Source organism: Teleopsis dalmanni, chromosome 1, assembly GCF_002237135.1.
Source record: "Teleopsis dalmanni isolate 2A chromosome 1, ASM223713v2, whole genome shotgun sequence".
Classification (NCBI taxonomy): domain Eukaryota; kingdom Metazoa; phylum Arthropoda; class Insecta; order Diptera; family Diopsidae; genus Teleopsis; species Teleopsis dalmanni.
In genome coordinates this window covers 193313339-193332286 of record NC_051846.1, presented here as the reverse complement: position 1 = coordinate 193332286, position 18948 = coordinate 193313339, and the positions used below count along the sequence as shown (strand labels likewise).

The 18948-nt window shown below is 28.6% G+C and overlaps 2 protein-coding genes across 4 annotated transcripts; one reads left to right on the top strand and one right to left on the bottom strand.

Annotated features, from left to right (window-relative positions):
- The first annotated feature begins 543 nt into the window (after positions 1 to 543).
- On the top strand, positions 544 to 14566 carry LOC119670991 (calpain-B). 3 transcript variants are annotated; one of them, XM_038081464.1, is made up of 3 exons: positions 544 to 701; positions 1050 to 1229; positions 11802 to 14566. In XM_038081464.1, exon 3 carries the CDS (start codon positions 11818 to 11820, stop codon positions 14476 to 14478), a length of 2661 nt encoding a protein of 886 aa, XP_037937392.1. In that variant the 5' UTR covers positions 544 to 701; positions 1050 to 1229; positions 11802 to 11817; the 3' UTR covers positions 14479 to 14566. The 3 variants fall into 3 exon arrangements, with proteins under 3 accessions (XP_037937392.1, XP_037937394.1, XP_037937393.1); XM_038081466.1 differs by lacking the exon at positions 544 to 701 and adding an exon at positions 796 to 932; XM_038081465.1 differs by lacking the exon at positions 544 to 701 and adding an exon at positions 796 to 986.
- Positions 14567 to 17452: 2886 nt separating this feature from the next.
- Positions 17453 to 18772, bottom strand: LOC119670992 (transmembrane emp24 domain-containing protein 3). The gene is made up of 2 exons (XM_038081468.1): positions 18641 to 18772; positions 17453 to 18547 (listed from the first exon to the last, which is right to left on the bottom strand). Exon 2 carries the CDS (start codon positions 18447 to 18449, stop codon positions 17778 to 17780), a length of 672 nt encoding a protein of 223 aa, XP_037937396.1. The 5' UTR covers positions 18450 to 18547; positions 18641 to 18772; the 3' UTR covers positions 17453 to 17777.
- Positions 18773 to 18948: the final 176 nt, after the last annotated feature.

Sequence of the window (18948 nt, the reverse complement as noted above, 5' to 3'; positions counted from 1 at the left end):
TAGGGGTTTTTTTGCACTACACTTATGTAAATATTTATTTATTAATTGCATTTATTTATTATTTTTGCTTAAATGTTTTCAAATTTATTTATTAAAAATCTTACACAATTTTCACAATGGAAACACCTAATTTTTATCTAATTTATCGTACTCGAAATTCTGGTAAATATCAACATTCGCTGTTATACCGACATAATTTACCATTTTCCTTAATTTACCATCAATTTACTTGAACTCGCACACGGTCTATATATACATAATTTCCAAAACTTACTTATTCCCTTCTATATTGTGGATTTATTGAATTAAACGTATATTGAAAGGAATCATATTAATATTATTAATTGAAATAAAATTTTAAAAATATCACTATTTTATATCCCGACCACAATATTACATATATATCTTCATAGCAGATACAAAAACAAAAAATATACTGCACAAGCAAATGCTACTAAACGTATAACAATAAATGCAACCCTAAATATTATTCCCTTTGCGTGATAATTCACTGTCAGGGTCACTTCGAATGGAAACAAAGTAAAATAGAAGATATGGTAATTAACATATGACGCATGATAGTTTGTTCAAAAAATAATGATATCATAGAAAAACTAGAGCTTTGACTAAAGAGAAATTTCATAACAAAATTAGTTCCAATTCTGTTTTCGAAGTATTAAAACGTGCGAGAAGGTGCTTAAGTAAGTGCAAATTTGTTACTACTAATTTTTGTGTTGCTTATAAAAAGGCATTTCAAGCATAGGCATTTGAAAAATGTTGCAATTTTGAACATTTGAAAAATATAAATAAGGTGCAACACTGAAATGTGGCTTGACTCACCTTCATACAATAATAAATGCCAAGTATTTTAATTTATTATTCCATTCAAAAATTGGCAGAGTGATTTGTGGGATGTTTTTAGCATTTTATATGTGTATAAAAAAATAATATATAGTATATATTTTTTATTTAAAAATACGAGAAAAGTGCGTGTATATTTGATATCATTCTGTGTGTATATATGTATATACTTTTATTTTTGGTTGCAGAGGTCATTAGGAAACAACTGCAGTACATTAAGTGCGCAATAAACGTCACTTCTCAACTTCTGGACGGTGCGTCACCAGAGGAAAAGTAGACTATAAGTAGACTAGACTCCCTTCTGTTAACCGGCGACATACACAAAACTAGCTGAAAATATCGATTTCACGTGATTATCTAAACATATTGTAAGTAAATGGAATTAATTTTACATTAGCTACTAAGAAAAGGTCTAAAGAAATCATGTAAAATAATCTGCCGTCACATCCACAGCTCATCCACAGATACGAACAAATTTTATTTAACTTTATGCTAATTTGTTTTTAATAATTTTAACGTCACGCAAAAATGAGGTTTGCCCATATACTATATACCAATTAAGTTGCCCATTTCTAATTCTTACGATTCGTAACCCCTCCTCCGACGTCCCTAAACAGAATATGTTGGCTGTTGGCGCAAATGAAGTAGAAATTCAAGTATTTCAGTTCTGTGGTTAGCACAATAAACACCATTTTAGTAACTAATTCTATTTTTTTTATTTATTATTTTGCAAATTTCTAAACAAAATAAATCTTTACAGAATATAATTTTATTGTATATTTTTATTATTTTTTCTTTTTTGGTTTCACATATAAACTCGTGCTTAATTATATTGAAATAAATATATATATCTATATACATATGTATATATTTACTTTAGCAGCTTTGGGGCAGTTTATTTAGTAGTAGCATTAAAGTGTATTATTCGCACTTCTCATCGATCATTAAAAATATTATTTTGTTTGTTTTAGTTTTATTTGTTGTTATCAACAAAATTGAAACTACCGAGTGCGCAAATGAAGAACATAAACAATATTTATAAACACTGTTATCATAAGAATAAACAGTTAATATTATTTATTTAAGTTTTTTTTTTATCAACTGCAATAATGGAAGAAATGTATCAGCACATAAATGTATTTTTGGTGTTACTTCCTGTGACAAAATTATTTTTGCATAGACTTCTTTGTTAAATAATTGTACGACTCAAATAGTTGATAAAAGAAATTAACAAAATTATGAAATAATTTTATAGGATATGAATATGTATTACAATTAAAAAGAAAAATTCAAATTAGGGTTATAATTTTTTATCTCCAACACTATCTACTTTTCTATATAAAGGTAACTATATGAATATATTCATAACAAGCATAAGGGTCTTTAAACATTAACAATATAATGTATAATAATTCAATTAAGAAAGGCAACTTATTCAACTCTACAACGAGCGAGTCCACTCTGAAAAGATGACTCTCTAGTCATCTTTTCAAGCGACCAATTGCCGCTCTCTCTCTCTCTCTTGCCGACAGGGATTCAAAAAGCAAACCTCCTCTCAGGGTATCAACAAAAACACTATTATAAATATTTTAAATGAGGAAGTCATGCGTTATTTATACGCTGATCTTCAAGTCTGCTTATGCATGACGTTAATCCATTGTATCATAACGGATCATTATTTGAGTTTAAGTCGGTCTTAGACACAAGACCGAAGCACCAACCTAAGTACAAATACATTACATACATAGTCGCCACAATGCCAACATATTTAGTATAGTCCATACTCTAAAATGCATACATCAAACTCTTTCATATATGCATAAATACCTATTGCAATAGAGCCAACATCAGGGATATCGAATACAAACATGGAGTAACAACTCACCACACAGATGTAATTTCCTCTTCGAGATCTCGGCTGCATGACAATAAATTTCTCAACAGCTCTCTGCTTAATATCTTCCGGGAAGAGTGAAGATATTAAGCTATAAACTGTCTTCAGGCTTAACAGTTATTTACCACACAATTCACAATGTCTGCCCTAACTTCAGCTCTACTCCCCATCATATTGCTTATCTGTTTTCATCTCATTGAAGTGACTAGCATTCTCTGACTTCATCTAGGGTAGCTTTAATTAAAATCCCATTCATTCTTAAGCCACTCGTGCTTTTAAACAATCCCCTCAGCCTTTGCACCTCTTTTACCCAATCATAATCGAACACTTGTCTTCGCATTTGTAATTTATTTCATGTTATGTGCCATATAAATCTCTACGGACTATTACAATAACAGCAATATTACTATATAATGATTTATTAAAATAAATGAACATATAATATTATGCTCTCTTAATATCAAATTATACATAAATCAATTATTCTATGTTCTCTAGAATATGTTCTATGTTATTATATGTTCTCCTATTAAACATGTTCAATGTAAAATTCAAATACAACCCTGTGTTTTAATTATGCACTAAAACTAGTACAATGCATTTTAGTAAATAACGACAGTGACGCATCAATAAATATATTCTAAAACCGGATTCAATTTTTTTTATAGTAGGTCATTTATTGTTAAGTAATCTTTATAAATAAATGAATAAATTAATATGATATTACTGCAATGACAACTATATTACAGTTACCGAAATTCAAATAACTATATGTAACATTTACTACAATAAATATAATATTGTCGTATGTCTTTTCTTTTTACTAAAGCAGCAATTCTGTGTTCCTTTACTCGGCGATCTTCCATTATTAGATGATTTATTTCACATACACTATAACCAAAGTTAACATCTTTGGGTGTCCTGACCTTTCAGATTTCTCGGTTTTTACAATGATACACGACTTACAATGATATAGACTTAATTTTTAAAATATTGCCAGATTATTAGAAATATAATACAAACAAATTTACAAATTATTTAGTGCAGACGTCTTATCAAACAGCCCTCGTATATTGTCTGTTTAAAATTGTCCCTAGACATATTTTAATGCTTTTGAAAAATTCATGGAAAATGGAGAAATGAAATAATTTTCGATTCACAAAAATTCTCAAAAAATTTTTCATTTAACATGAGATAGCAATAAAAGAAGGTTTGGTAGTATAAATTAAATTCTCATAAAGTGCTAATGAACTTTTATTGACACGCAAATGATTCACTTACATTTTTACACCCACGTGTTGCCCACTTTCAGTAAAAAAATACTAAAAATTATAAACTGAAAAATATTATAGGCTTTTATTACAGTTGCTGTGAAGAACGTACGCCTACTACGGATAATCTATTATATCTAAGTGTAGTGCTTAAGTACAAATGAAAGTATGCAATAATATTAGTGGAAACAAGTGCAAGAAAGAATAAGTAGCACAAAAGAAAGTAATACCATATTTAATTAATGATATTGGTATTAACAGGTTTTTTTTAATTCTGGAGAATCGTAATAGTCCAACATCAAATATTGTTGTTATTAGTAGTAAATAATAGTAAAGTATGTAGATAAAGTAACGGCAGGTGTAGAGAAAAACCCATTCAGCAATAGGTTGTTGAGGAAAGTTTAGTAATACACAAATAATTTTTTTTATAACTTAATTCTTTTATTATGTTGAAGCTGTTTTGAGTTAGTGCACATATATTAAGCACTTATACTCTTTTTTAACTCGAGGTTTCTTCAAAACAACTCTCTACACCTTGACTAGATTATTGTTTATCACTTCATCAGACTAAGCAATAATTGATTTGCATACCTCAACGAGGAGCATGTAACCATTTTGAGATTTGATAAGGCGGTGTTGGTAAGTCTGTGACTGTTCGCAAACAATTTCAGGGCTCTATCCTTTATGTACTTTTTGATGGGATCAATCTTGATGTCCCTGAGGATGTCATTATTCCTAATGTACTATGGAACTTTTATATAGCTATTCATTTTTTTTTGTAATAATGCCTTGAAATAGGTTAGAACTCTTTTGAATCAAGTTTCAATGCAAAAATTCTTCGGTCCTTAGCTATACTAGTTAGATATGTCATTAATAAAGTAGTAGTCCTAGTCTTATTAGGAGTCACGTATACAATTGCTAGGGAATTCTACAATTCTAATAGAAGTGCCATTGTCCATTATTGTTCCAGATTGTCTATCTGTTTAGAAGAAAATGTTTACAATCATCGTTCATTTAAAAATTGGATAATTTAGTTTGGACAATAGGTTTGCATCTTCTTCTATTGAATTTTCTATTATTGACTGGTGTTCTGTCTAATCGAATGCCTATTCTATGTTAATTAGTATGTTGTTCCAGCTTGATAATGCTGTAGATTACAGGTATCTTTTTACTTTATTGTCTCTATAGAAATTAAAGTTTGAATAGACTTGATAACAGATATATATGTATTACCTATATATTATATTATATTATATTATATTATATTATATTATATTATATTATATTATATTATATTATATTATAATATTATTATAATAATATAATGTTATCTATTATTAAAATATTATATATTATATTATATATTATTATAATATTATATATTATATTATATATTATTATAATATTATATATTATATTATATATTATTATAATATTATATATTATATTATATATTATTATAATATTATATATTATATTATATATTATTATAATATTATATATTATATTATATATTATTATAATATTATATATTATATTATATATTATTATAATATTATATATTATATTATATATTATTATAATATTATATATTATATTATATATTATTATAATATTATATATTATATTATATATTATTATAATATTATATATTATATTATATATATTATATTATATTATATTATATTATATTATATTATATTATATATTATATTATATTATATATTATATTATATATTGTGATCCACACTAACTCGCATTTCATTAAGCAAAGAAGAAAAAGAATATAATATATATCGTACATATGGATAATACTCCAAATGTTTAGGTTATTTTCTTTGGATCATAAATTTAGAGTTTCTCTCATATAATGCCTTATATTAAATTATCTAAAATATCTTTGTTAACTTTCTATATAAAATATAGACAAATGTGCACAATTGTTCGATTGAAAGAATACTTAATAAAACGCATAATCTTTTGCGCTTTTAGATTTACTTTATAATAAAATTTTTTTATTATTTATTTTTTTAAAATACAATAAAAATTTTGTTTCTGAAACAATTATGTATGTATGTGCAGTTGTAGAACATCCCATGTTAATATATTAGCACCATAACAAATGTGGCCTTCCGCGTAAAAATGTTTCCCAACTATATCGCTTGACACTTTTATTATGAAATACTAAAATAATTTTAGTTTTTCCATGTGTGAGCGCCAAATTATAGTTTATTAGATAAATTGTTTCAAACAAAAAATTCTATAAATGTTGTTTCATTATAAATAAAGAAAAAGCGTCTTCTGTCATATATTCTCTGTAAAAATACCGGCAGCGTTGAGATTCTTTGAACCGGTTTACAAATTTCTTTTAAATAATAAATATGTTGTCATACATAAATACATTTATATATATATATTTTATTGAATATACTTTAGTATATCTAATTTTGTATCTCTTTTGTATTGAAGTCTGTTTTCTGTTTATTCTTAAATAAAAATTCTGAGAAAATGGGTTTTTTTTTCTTTTAAAATTAACTAAATATTTCTTGTTTTAATTATTGAGTTTTTATAGAAAGCTGTTGACTTTATATATAATATATATATATGGTATATATATACTTAATCAATTTATATGTATAGGAATTATTTAATTTAAATTAAAGTATCTACAAAATATAAATATGTCATGGGTTATGCTTAAGTTTGTGGTTTAGTATTATATGTGAAATTAATTTATTTATTTTCAGTTAATTCCAAAGATTTATATATGACATTTTGAGTGTAGATAATATTAAATAAATGACCTGTCTAATTAAACATGACAATCGAAAAATTGAAGAGTAATACTTTTAGAAATATTTTAAGCATTCATCAACTATCAACAAAATGAAATACAATTCTTTATAAAGAAATATCTTTAAACTCTTTATAAATATTCTATTCATCCTATATGGAATTTTATAACCTCTAAATTTTTTTTTTTTTGCTTGTCAATCTCGTCAACTTAATTAGTAATCATTAAACACAATTCTTATCACAATTGCAACACCAGCAATAACTATAACAACAAGCAAATATGAGTAATATGAACCAGCATGGACTTTAAAAGCCTAACGTTCAGATGCTTGAAAAGTGAGATCCGTTAGTACTACGAGTATTTCCTAATTCACATTTTAAATGCGTCATTTAGTTTACAAGTCATCATGAATATATACAAATATGCGATCAGATATGCGATAAGCTCGTATATGAAAGCTAGTTCTATACACCCATATCTTTGGTAGCTCCAATACCTGAAGTTTTAGTTGCGGTTCTCATTGTTACTGTAGTTTCTAGAGATTGCAAAGAACATCAAAATAATAACAAGAGGATTACTTAAGTTAGCATAAGTGTTGTTTAAGATAAGGGAGGAAAGAAGGGGTGTGTGAGATGAAGGAGAGGGAGATGTAGGAAGATGCTAATTGAAACTAGCTTGGTTAGATATAAAGAAACATACCTACCACCTCAATGGTGGTATCCTCAGAGTCTTAGATCCAAGTAAGTGTATGCATTAAGATATAAACACAGATGGGCAAATTTATGAGGAGTGTAGCTACAGTTAGAGCATACAATGTTAATGCACAGTTTTGTATATGACAAGCAAATGTTTAGTGTTCGACTATATAGTGATCTAAATTCCTAATGTACAGGAAATCAGTATTATTATTAACTTTGCAATATTACGTAAAATTTGTAAACATTGCCTCGATTAATTTAAGTTTTTAAGTTCTTTTGCGTGTAAGTTCACATAGTTTCGACGTGACGGCCTCATTAAAAACAATCGTAATTATTTTGATTGTTTATTATAAATAATGAACACTCACTATCGTAGCGCTTTCTTCAAAAATAAGCTAAAATGAGTAAACAAATACAGATGTGTAAACAATTCTACACTCAAATTACCTTTTAATAATTATTATTATTACTATTATATTATTTTTTTAAGATCATCATAAGTTTGTTTCTGTAATAAGCAATTCTTATTTTTATACTTGACGACGCATTTTCAATTTACATAAATACAGGAAATTATTGCAAGTGCCAATTTATGGTATGTTCATCTTACTCACTTATAGATAACATAGAGAAAATAAAAAATTTAAATAAAAATTTTATTCAACCTTCAACGAAATTTATCTCAATAGGTGCGAATAATCTAACAGTTACGGGGTGTAAGAAACTGACATTATTTTTTATCATATCATTATCTAAAGTTATCATAAGTTTATCTAAAATGTAGTCATGTGACGTCAAAATTGACTCACAGTTATTTTATTATCTAACAGATCAAGTTAAATAAAAACTCAAGATACTTTTTGAATCACTCACTGTAATGCTTAATGAAAATTATAATCTTAATTAATATACAAATTATAGCTTATTTAAAACAAATCTTATTAAAATACTTGAATGACAAATTAAACTCTGCATTCCCACACCTCTTATGCGATTAAAGTTTTATAGGAGAAGGTTCGTTAAGTGAAAATCATATTCATTATAATTGGATTAATCAGCATTTATTTTTAATCGATAGATACATTGTTCCAAGTAGAAGCTTTACCGATTCTTAGTCAGTTTTTGAGCATAACATAGATACATGCCGCTCACTTTATCTAATGTAAACAAAGCACACATTTTATAAATCTGCTGATTTGTAATAACAAAATTGTATGACGACAATATCGTTAATTATACTTGAGAGCAATTATTTGTATCTAAATAATGACTCCGAATTAGGGTTTCATGGCGAATCGTTCAGATTTTACGGAAATACTATTATTGAGATATAAAATGTTGAAATAAAGTTTTAGTCATATAGTGATTTTAAATATAATTTGAAAACAGTTTTCAAAATAGATTTTTTCTAAAATTATTTATTTATATTTTAATGTTTTTAATATCGTATTCAAAAGTAATCTAAATATAAAGAACTCAAAGGTGGTGCTGTGGAATTGATTTTTATCGATGAAATATTTAATAGATAACATACTTCAAATATTTTCTTTCTGACCAGCTATTTTGTTTATCATCATATTGAATTAATAAAAAACACTTATAACAAATTATCAAATATTAAATACCATCAATTCTTAATATCTATATAATGTGATAAGCTCATTATAGTAATAATTGTACAGTGTTCCACAAATCTTAACGTTGTTTCTGGAGAGCATTTTTGAATTTCTGAATATAAATTTAAGGCCACAACCAATATTTTGAATTTATTGATATATTTATATATTATATATTTCAGATAATTATCTTATTGATAATTATTAAAATGGTAACCCATTTTAATTACATGCTTAATTTATATCTTTCTAACTATCTAGTTGTCTAGTTAGTTTGTTGAATATAAATAGTACAACTGTTTTGTACCTTTTTTTTTTTGTTTTTTTTTTTCTTTTTCTTCATTTCTTCTGTTCAAAATTTCTTTTACTTCATTTATCATGTTGTATTGGTTGCATTTCCTTTTATCTAGTATTTTTTGTTTTGAAACTGCTTTTCTTTCTTCTCTTGTATATGGATTTTTCTTATCTCTGTGCTTTCTTCCTATATATTTTTATTTTTCTTTCCCCTTCTCTAAACGCTTCTCACTCCCTTAAGAAGCTATCTCTTTACTCTTCCCTTTATGTCTTTTCCTTTTACAAACTCTTTTCTTCTTTTTTGTTTTGAAACTGCTTTTCTTTCTTCTCTTGTATATGGATTTTTCTTATCTCTGTGCTTTCTTCCTATATATTTTTATTTTTCTTTCCCCTTCTCGTTTATTCACTCCCTTAAGCTATCTCTTTACTCTACCCTTTATGTCTTTTCCTTTTACAAACTCTTTTATTCCTTCTTATTTGTTTGTGATTGTCACTAAATATTTTTTAATTAAACACAGACATTTTTTGATGCTTTTAACTTTATTTCAAATGAAATTATTGTTTCTACACAGTTTATCTCTCTTTATTTTTCTTTCTCTGTCTTTCACTCTCTCTCTCTCTCTCTCTCCACAATCTTTATTTCTCTTTCTCTCTCTGTATTTTTCTATCTCATTCTTTCTCTCTCTCTCTTTATTTTTCTATCTCATTCTTTCTCTCTCTCTCTCTTTATTTATCTATCTCATTCTTTCTCTCTCTCTCTCTCTTTATTTATCTATCTCATTCTTTCTCTCTCTCTCTCTCTTTATTTATCTCTCCCTCTTTTTTATCTTTCTCTCTCTCTTTATTTCTCTCTCTCTCTCTCTCTATGAAGCACATGTTCTCTTTTTCTCTTTCTCTTCTTTTCCATAATTTACTTTCTATTTATAGAAAAATATAGGCAAGAAATATAATAAGTGAAAGTAAAATGATTTAAATTGGTAAGTCTGCTTAACTCTTGCAGTATTAAGAATGTGAGCAAAGAATACCAACGTCTGAATTTTCAAAAGATTTGGACCAATAGTACTTCTGAAAATTGCTGACATAGCTAGGCAGATAATCGTATCTTCCTACCTAACTGAAACTCCTTCTATGTTTCGGCGCGGTGATTATATTCAAGGCCTTAAGCTTCTCATAGTTAAAGAGAACTGTGACCGATGATAACAATTATAATTTCTAGTTATTTAATATATTTTACTTAGAATTCTTTGTAATCTCTGCTTCATATCGGTATTTACAAAATTCCCGTGCAATCATTTACCTGTTATTCGCCTACGCCTCTGATACCATATAAGCAAATTGAGTTTCGTGTTATTTATTGCAACGTGTATAACATCTCAGTTGTTGTGCTTGTTTTTGTCTATTCAGTTTAAATTGGTTTGATTAGAAGTTTATTTATGTGATATTAGATAAATGTCGTTTCAAATAAAATATATCAAATAATCATTTGCAATATAAGTTAGTGTACTTTTGTAATTTTTTTGCTGTAAATAGTACAAAATTAAAATTTTAAATTTAAATATTCCGTTGACACTTAAATTAATTTTAAAGTAAAAATAAATAAATAATAACAAAAAACATCAACAATAATATCTACTAATAAATCAGGTTTTATAGCGCCGTAGACCATAATATAATTAACGAGTGTCCAATAATAGAGTTATAAATAAAAGACACAGTGTTGAAGTTTTAAATGGAGAGCCGTGGTTCAAAATGATATTTGGCATTTTTTAATTAAATCCGGAAATGTCAGTTATCGCAAGGATATAAAACTATTAATTTAATTTATAAGTTATATATATGCTTTTTCCAGTATAGCTACAGGTAAACTTTATTCAATTCTACTACTACTCCTTATAATGAACCTAAACAAAACCAATCTCATTCATAAAATTTAAGTTTGAAATGTGCATATATAGCTCTTCTTGAGATATAGATTTTTAATTGATTCCATTTTCTTATGGCGTCATTTTATTTTTCGAAATTATATCAAAAGTGATTGTTCTACTCTTTTATTTTTTTCAAGGTTATTGTGTTTAAATCTATAAATTATTCATTATTCATTATTTTTATCTTTACATATACAATACATTATTGTTTATTATGCGTCCCAATCAATCAATTTTTTTTTCATCAACTTTGTGAAACAAGTTACAGTTTCAAATGACATTAAGTTAGGATTTCTTATTCGGATTTATCTTTTTTAAGTTCTTATTACATCAGACATTTCTCCAGTTAGTAACCATTCTAAAGCCTATTTTATACTGCTTATAAGAGTTTTATTATAACTTATTATAAATAATTAAAATAATAAAATTTTTCCCTTTATTGCAGATTTTAAATATCCATCATGACATCGTATAGCACTACGAATTATCCTAAAAATTACCATGCCAGTGGCATTGGTCTTGTTAATTTAGCAGCTTTGGGTTATAACAGCAATGAACAACAAGATAGTAAACCTGCTACTGGCTTATATCCAGCGTTACCGTATCCAACAGCACCATTAGCAAGTTATTCTTACTCACCAAATGCTCCGGCTCCACCATTACCGAATGCACCATATCCATCAGCGATGCCTTATCCATCAGCAACACCATATCCATCTGCATCACCATATCCAGCTGCTTCACCATATCCATCAGCCACACCTTATCCAGCTTATGGTGGTGGTATGCCACAGCCTGGTGGTTATGGTGGTGCGCCTGCACTACCATATCCTTCAGGTGCATATGCCGGTATGCCTTCACCATACGGTGCAGCTCCACAAAAAGCTTATAATAATATCTATCCGACATTACCGACAATGCCAACTTTACCTCAAACACCTGGAGTAAATGTGCCCTCGACTGCAGAGGAACCTTCGGTTGGTGTACCAGAAATACCATTTTCTTCTGTCAAAGTGCCAGAAAATGAAAATATGTTTTGGTTAGGCAGAAAAGCAACGGTACAGCGCCAACATTCTGTGCATCAAGATTTTGAAAGTATACGCAATGATTGCCTCTCAAATGGCACACTGTTTGAAGATCCAGTATTTCCTGCAACTAATGAATCACTTATGTTTTCACGCCGACCAGATCGTTATGTGGAGTGGTTGCGCCCCTCTGACATTGTGGATGATCCACAATTCTTTGTAGAAGGTTATTCTCGCTTCGATGTACAGCAAGGTGAATTGGGCGATTGTTGGTTGTTGGCTGCTGCAGCTAATTTAACTCAAGATTCAAACCTATTCTTCCGTGTCGTACCGCCGGACAACAGTTTTGAAGATAATTATGCTGGTATATTTCATTTTAGTTTCTGGCAATATGGTAAATGGATTGACGTTGTTATCGATGACAGATTGCCAACTTATCGCGGCGAACTACTTTATATGCATTCTACTGAGAAAAATGAATTTTGGAGTGCTTTATTAGAAAAAGCTTACGCCAAATTGCATGGTTCATATGAAGCATTAAAAGGTGGTACTACATGTGAAGCTATGGAAGATTTTACTGGTGGCGTTACGGAATGGTATGATCTTAAAGAAGCACCACCAAATCTATTTAATATTTTGGAAAAAGCAGCTGAACGTGGTTCCATGATGGGTTGTTCTTTAGAACCTGATCCAAATGTATTTGAAGCGGAAACACGCGAAGGATTGATACGTGGTCATGCTTATTCTATAACAAAAGTGTGTTTGATTGATATTAGAACACCAAATCGTAATGGCAAAATACCAATGGTGCGTATGCGAAATCCATGGGGTAACGAAGCTGAATGGAACGGGCCATGGAGTGATGAATCTCCCGAATGGCGTTATATACCTGATGAACAGAAAGAGGAAATCGGTTTAAATTTCGATAAAGATGGTGAATTCTGGATGTCATTCCAAGACTTTTTAAATCACTTTGATCGTGTTGAAATTTGTAACTTATCACCTGATTCACTTACTGAGGATCAGCAGCAAAGTAACAAACGTAAATGGGAAATGTCTATGTTTGAAGGTGAATGGACACCGGGTGCAACTGCTGGTGGTTGTCGTAACTTTTTGGAGACATTCTGGCATAATCCACAGTATATCATAGAACTCGTCGATCCCGATGAGGATGATAACGATGGCAAATGTACTGTTATTGTAGCCCTGATGCAGAAAAATCGTCGTTCCAAACGAAACAAAGGTTTAGAATGCTTAACAATTGGATTTGCAATTTACCACTTAACAGATCGTGACTTAGAATCACGTCCACAAGGTATCACGTTCTTCAAATATCGTGCATCAGTGGCACGTTCACCACATTTTATTAATACACGTGAAGTTTGTGCACGTTTTAAACTGCCACCAGGCCACTATTTAATTGTACCTTCAACTTTTGATCCAAACGAAGAAGGTGAATTCATAATTCGAGTATTCTCTGAGGCTGCAAGCAACATGGTTGAAAATGACGACAGCGTGGGCTATGGCGAAGTTGATGATAGAGTCGCACCTAGTGCACCTGAACCAGATCATGAAGATCCACAACGTGAGAAGTTACGTAAATTATTTGAAAGTATTGCTGGTGATGATGACGAAGTTGATTGGATGGAATTAAAACGTATTTTGGATCACTCGCTGAGAGATGTTATGATGGATAGTAGTGGTTTCTCTAAAGATATATGCCGTTCAATGGTTGCAATGATGGATAAATCACAATCAGGCAAATTAAGCTTTGATGAATTTGAAGCCTTACTGACAGATATAGCTAAATGGAAAGCCGTCTTTAAATTATATGATTACCAACATACTGGCGCTATTGAAGGTTTCCATTTGCGCACAGCACTCAAGTCAGCAGGTTACCATCTAAACAATCGTATATTAAACGCACTGGCACATCGATATGGGTCAGAAGAGGGTAAAATAACATTTGATGATTTCCTTATGTGTGCAATTAAAGTTAAAACGTATATTGAAATATTCAAAGAGAGAAATGGAGGGGACACTGGTTCGGCAGCATTTAGCATGGATGATTGGTTAGACAAAACGATAATCTCATAAAGGAAAACGTAGTAGTTATTATAGATTACTTTTTTAAATATAAATTTTTAATATAACGTTGATGCTTAAATTTTTTTATATAATAAATTATTATATTTAATTAATTTTGTTAAAAATATATGTGCCTAAAAACAATGAACAAATTTTAATAAAATATTAAAATAATTTATATAAAATTATACAATTATACAATGCAATAGCAAGTAAATGAAAAGTATATTATACTGAGCCCTACGGTGCTGTAAAACGAATTGTAAAGAACCCCAAAATGGAAGCAAAGAAACTTCCTTTAACTAACCTATACCAATACCAATGTATTAAGGAAGTGCAAGAGCATCGTCTTCCAATGAATAGAACTCGAATGCACAGCCAATCTAAAAATATTATTCAAAATTAATCCCCTTTGAGTGTTATTGACATTTAGATTTAAGTCCACAAAAATAATTTTATTTGTTATTTGCACAAAATCGGTCATTGTTTTGGTATTCTTGATATCAAAATACTCGTTTAATTACCTAATAAATTGTATATTAATTATTTTGTGTTGTGAACTATTATTATATATGAATATCTATATATGTACTTCATTACTTAAAAAGTCATTTAAAAAAAATTGTATTTTATATTCTAAATTTTTTTATTTAATTTTAATACATATTTTAAATGTAAAACAAATATTTTTTTGTGCATTTGTCAATACTAACAGATTTTTAAATAAATCAAAAAAAAATAAAAATAAAATGAATTCTATTTAGTTTTTTATAAAAAGAAAGCTGGAAGTATTTTTGCAGTTGTATTTAAAGATGATCCACTTGGAGAATATAAAAACGCAGCTCCAACGACGTCCACAGTTCTCTATATCAACTCAACTTTTGCGGTTGGCTGAAAACCATAAATCGTCACTCTTTCTGGCCGTCATTTGCATGAAACCTCTTTGATCTTAATTTCAATATTACACAAAGCTTAGGAACATTATCAGAGACATTTTGCATTGCTGTTAGAACTTTAACCATGATTTTTAATTCACTGATTGTGGAGAACCTTTAGTCAACGAATGATAATAGTTACCAAAACTAATAACTTCCTCATTTTTCTTTTTAAAATAATTAAATAAAATAGTTAAAAACTTTCTTCTTCTTCTTATTTGACACTACATTCCAGTGTGAACCTTGGCTTTCTTTAGAGGGTTGCGTATCGGTTGTTTTTATCCGATGCGAGACTGCTAACCTTGCGATTAACCCTCAACCTGGAGGACCAGATCCCCTTATTTGCAAAACTGGAGATAAGATTGGTGTTTGGTAGCTAGAGAATTTACCCTCTGATAGGTGTTTTTAGGTTATACCGCCTGTGCTCGGTCACCAGAGCCTCGTATGTGAGAATAGGATGCACCACGTGTAGGTGAGGTTGGCTGTTGAGGAGGCTAAGCTGTATATTCGCATCACTCTCCCATTGGGACAAACAGTTCTGTCCCTTGCATGCCTAGTTAAAAACTTTATAGAAACAAATTTGAGTCTATCTGTAAAGATATATATATGTATTTATTTTAAAGGCGACCCATTAGTTAACAAAAAAAATATTAATTAAAATATTAATTATTAAATAGTAAATATTAATTATCAAAATTATATGAAGTTACAAAATTATATATAATTTAATAAAACTAAAGTATATGAGAATTAAACTATTTATACTTATGCATATATTACATTCTGTATATATTAATTATATAAAATATATAAAAGCAACAATCCAGAAAATGCTATAATATAGGGCCAATTCTTAACCCGATCATTAGAACTTTTTTAAAATTGCAATTAATAATTATGGGAATCTAAATCGTGTAAAAATAATTAACAGATAAATTTCATTAAATTAGATATAACTTTTAAGAAAATAAAATTTTAAATTTATTTATCGACCTGTTTTTTTAATATTTTTTATCCGACCTACACACTTTGTGCTTAAATTAAAATTCAACATTTATGTTATATTTTTTAATATATTCTATATTTCAACTCTCCGATCCTGATGATCTCAGGATCCTCTCCGATCCTGATGATGACTCCCAAGGAAATATGGAATATATTAAAAAATATTAAACAAACGTAGAATTTTAATTTTAATAAAAAGTGACCTATAACCGGATAAAAAATATAAAAAAACCACTTTTAAAAAAATAAAATGAATATTTTACTTCGTTTATCTAAACATAATTAAAATAATCTTCCAGAAGCCCAAGGAAAACCATTGGAGTACTATCCCAGGAAAATCATACAAAGAACACAATCATACAGATGGAACAGCAAAAACAGCGACCTTTCTATAACCGATCAGGGGTGCTAAGAATTTCCAGATTTCATGCAGTTCATGAAATAATACATAAATCACGAAAAATAGAAATATAATACGTTTTCAGTGTTAAATTAAAATAGAATCATCAACATTACTCAATTATAAAGAGTATTAATATTTAGATATTTCTAGGGTTCGTTAAGCAGTTCGGACATGTCTAAATAATATCTTCAGCACATTATTTCTGTTTACATCATAATATTTAAATTTGGTAGCCATCTCCGCTTATTGTGCTATTGTCCTATAAGTATTGTCAGTTCTCTGCGCAAGCTTAAAATCATTTCATAACAACCAACGTAAGATAATTATTTTATTACCTCAAACTACAATATTTATTAACCCATTTTATTATATACATATATATTTACTGATATACATAAAATTATACATAAAATAAGTAAATTATTGTATCAGTTTTTCTTCTATTACTGATAAGACGAATACTATAAATAATCAAAGAATGTTAACTATTTACAATACAAATAATTTATCTAAATATAATTAAATTAAATTTATCACTAAATTTTATTATTATACGAAATTACTAATTAAAACCGCAACCTGAAATTTTTATAGTACAAAAATGAATAATAAAAATTTGTTTATTTTTTTCTATAAAATGAGTTCCTTTTTATTTATATATTTGCGTACAAGACAGAGATTGTTTGATGTAAAGAACTCATTAGGTTTTACTTATAATTTTATATTTGGTTCTAGAAGATAAAATAAAAAACAGTATAACATAGGAAAACAATTGATGCCACTAAGCGAAATAATATGAGGAAAAATAAAGTAAACCAGCGTTAGCAAATATAAATAGTCTTTACAAGCTTAATAGAGTCGGATAATCTGTTTGTTATTTTAACAAATCTAATTCGTAAAATATAGTTTTTAACACAAATAATTTTTACAAAATAATTATATCGATACTTGGCCATAAACGAATTCTACAAACGTGGATAATGTGTTTGGCTAGGTTTACGATCTGTAAAGAAGTTACGCAGCACAATAATTTGTACAATGCCAATTACTAAGACAGCTGCAGTTTCCATAGATGACCACCACATAACACGCTCATTTAACTCTTCAGCACGTTTACGTCCCTGAGCTTCACGTAACCTATGATGAGTCTGTGCATCGAGTATATCATTTAAACTTTTGTGTATCGCTTGTGACGATGTTTCCATCTGTGTAAGTACTGTAGCGTGTTCATCAACACCTGGCAGCGGATGTTCTTCGCCTACTTGAAAATCAACATAGACAAATTTGTGTGCAAATGTTGAGAACTCATTACTAAAACAAGCTGTGTAAACACCACTTGTTTCTGCTACAAACTGATGGCTATCAAACGTGGCACGTTGTTGTGTGTAAATAATGCGATTCTGTGGATCTTTTAATGTCACATCAACATCTAACTGGCCACCAGCTGATACTTGGAATTCCAAATATGCACTTGTATTACGTTTAATCTCTTCATAGAAACAATCCTCCGCACCATCTGCCAGGTCAAATGTGAATTCAACAGCATTTATAAGACGGCAGGTAAGTAATAAGAGGAATGTGAACAGTGTTAATGTATTACTGCAGAATTTTCCGAAACTACAACTTCTTGTTAACATTTTTAATTTAATTTGAATAGGAGGTATATTGGTTAACACGTAAATTCAATTGTACTTTGCTGATGTTGTGATTTTTTTTTGTTGCCACGCAATGTTGGCTAAAAGAAAAATATTAAAAGTGATATTTAATTTAATTATGAATAATTATTTTAATTAAAATATTGTTTTATTGCCGATATATACACACGTACCAAATCACAGTAAAATTTTAATAATTCACTTAATTATTTTTCAATAATTAATTTGTGTGATATTCGTTTTGTTTGCGTTTATAAAATATTTTCGGGTCTGGCTAAAATGTTCTTGAGATTTGACATTACCTTTTACTGAGAACTGACGTGTCGGCCTCATAGGGTTGCATTTAACTTAAATATTTTAATACTTTTTTCAATAAAAAAAATCGTTAATTCAAACTTAAATGATTTGAATGCACTTAGGATGATCTAATTTATTTTTATTAATATTTAAAACCCTTTTAATACTGACATTTTAACACGGT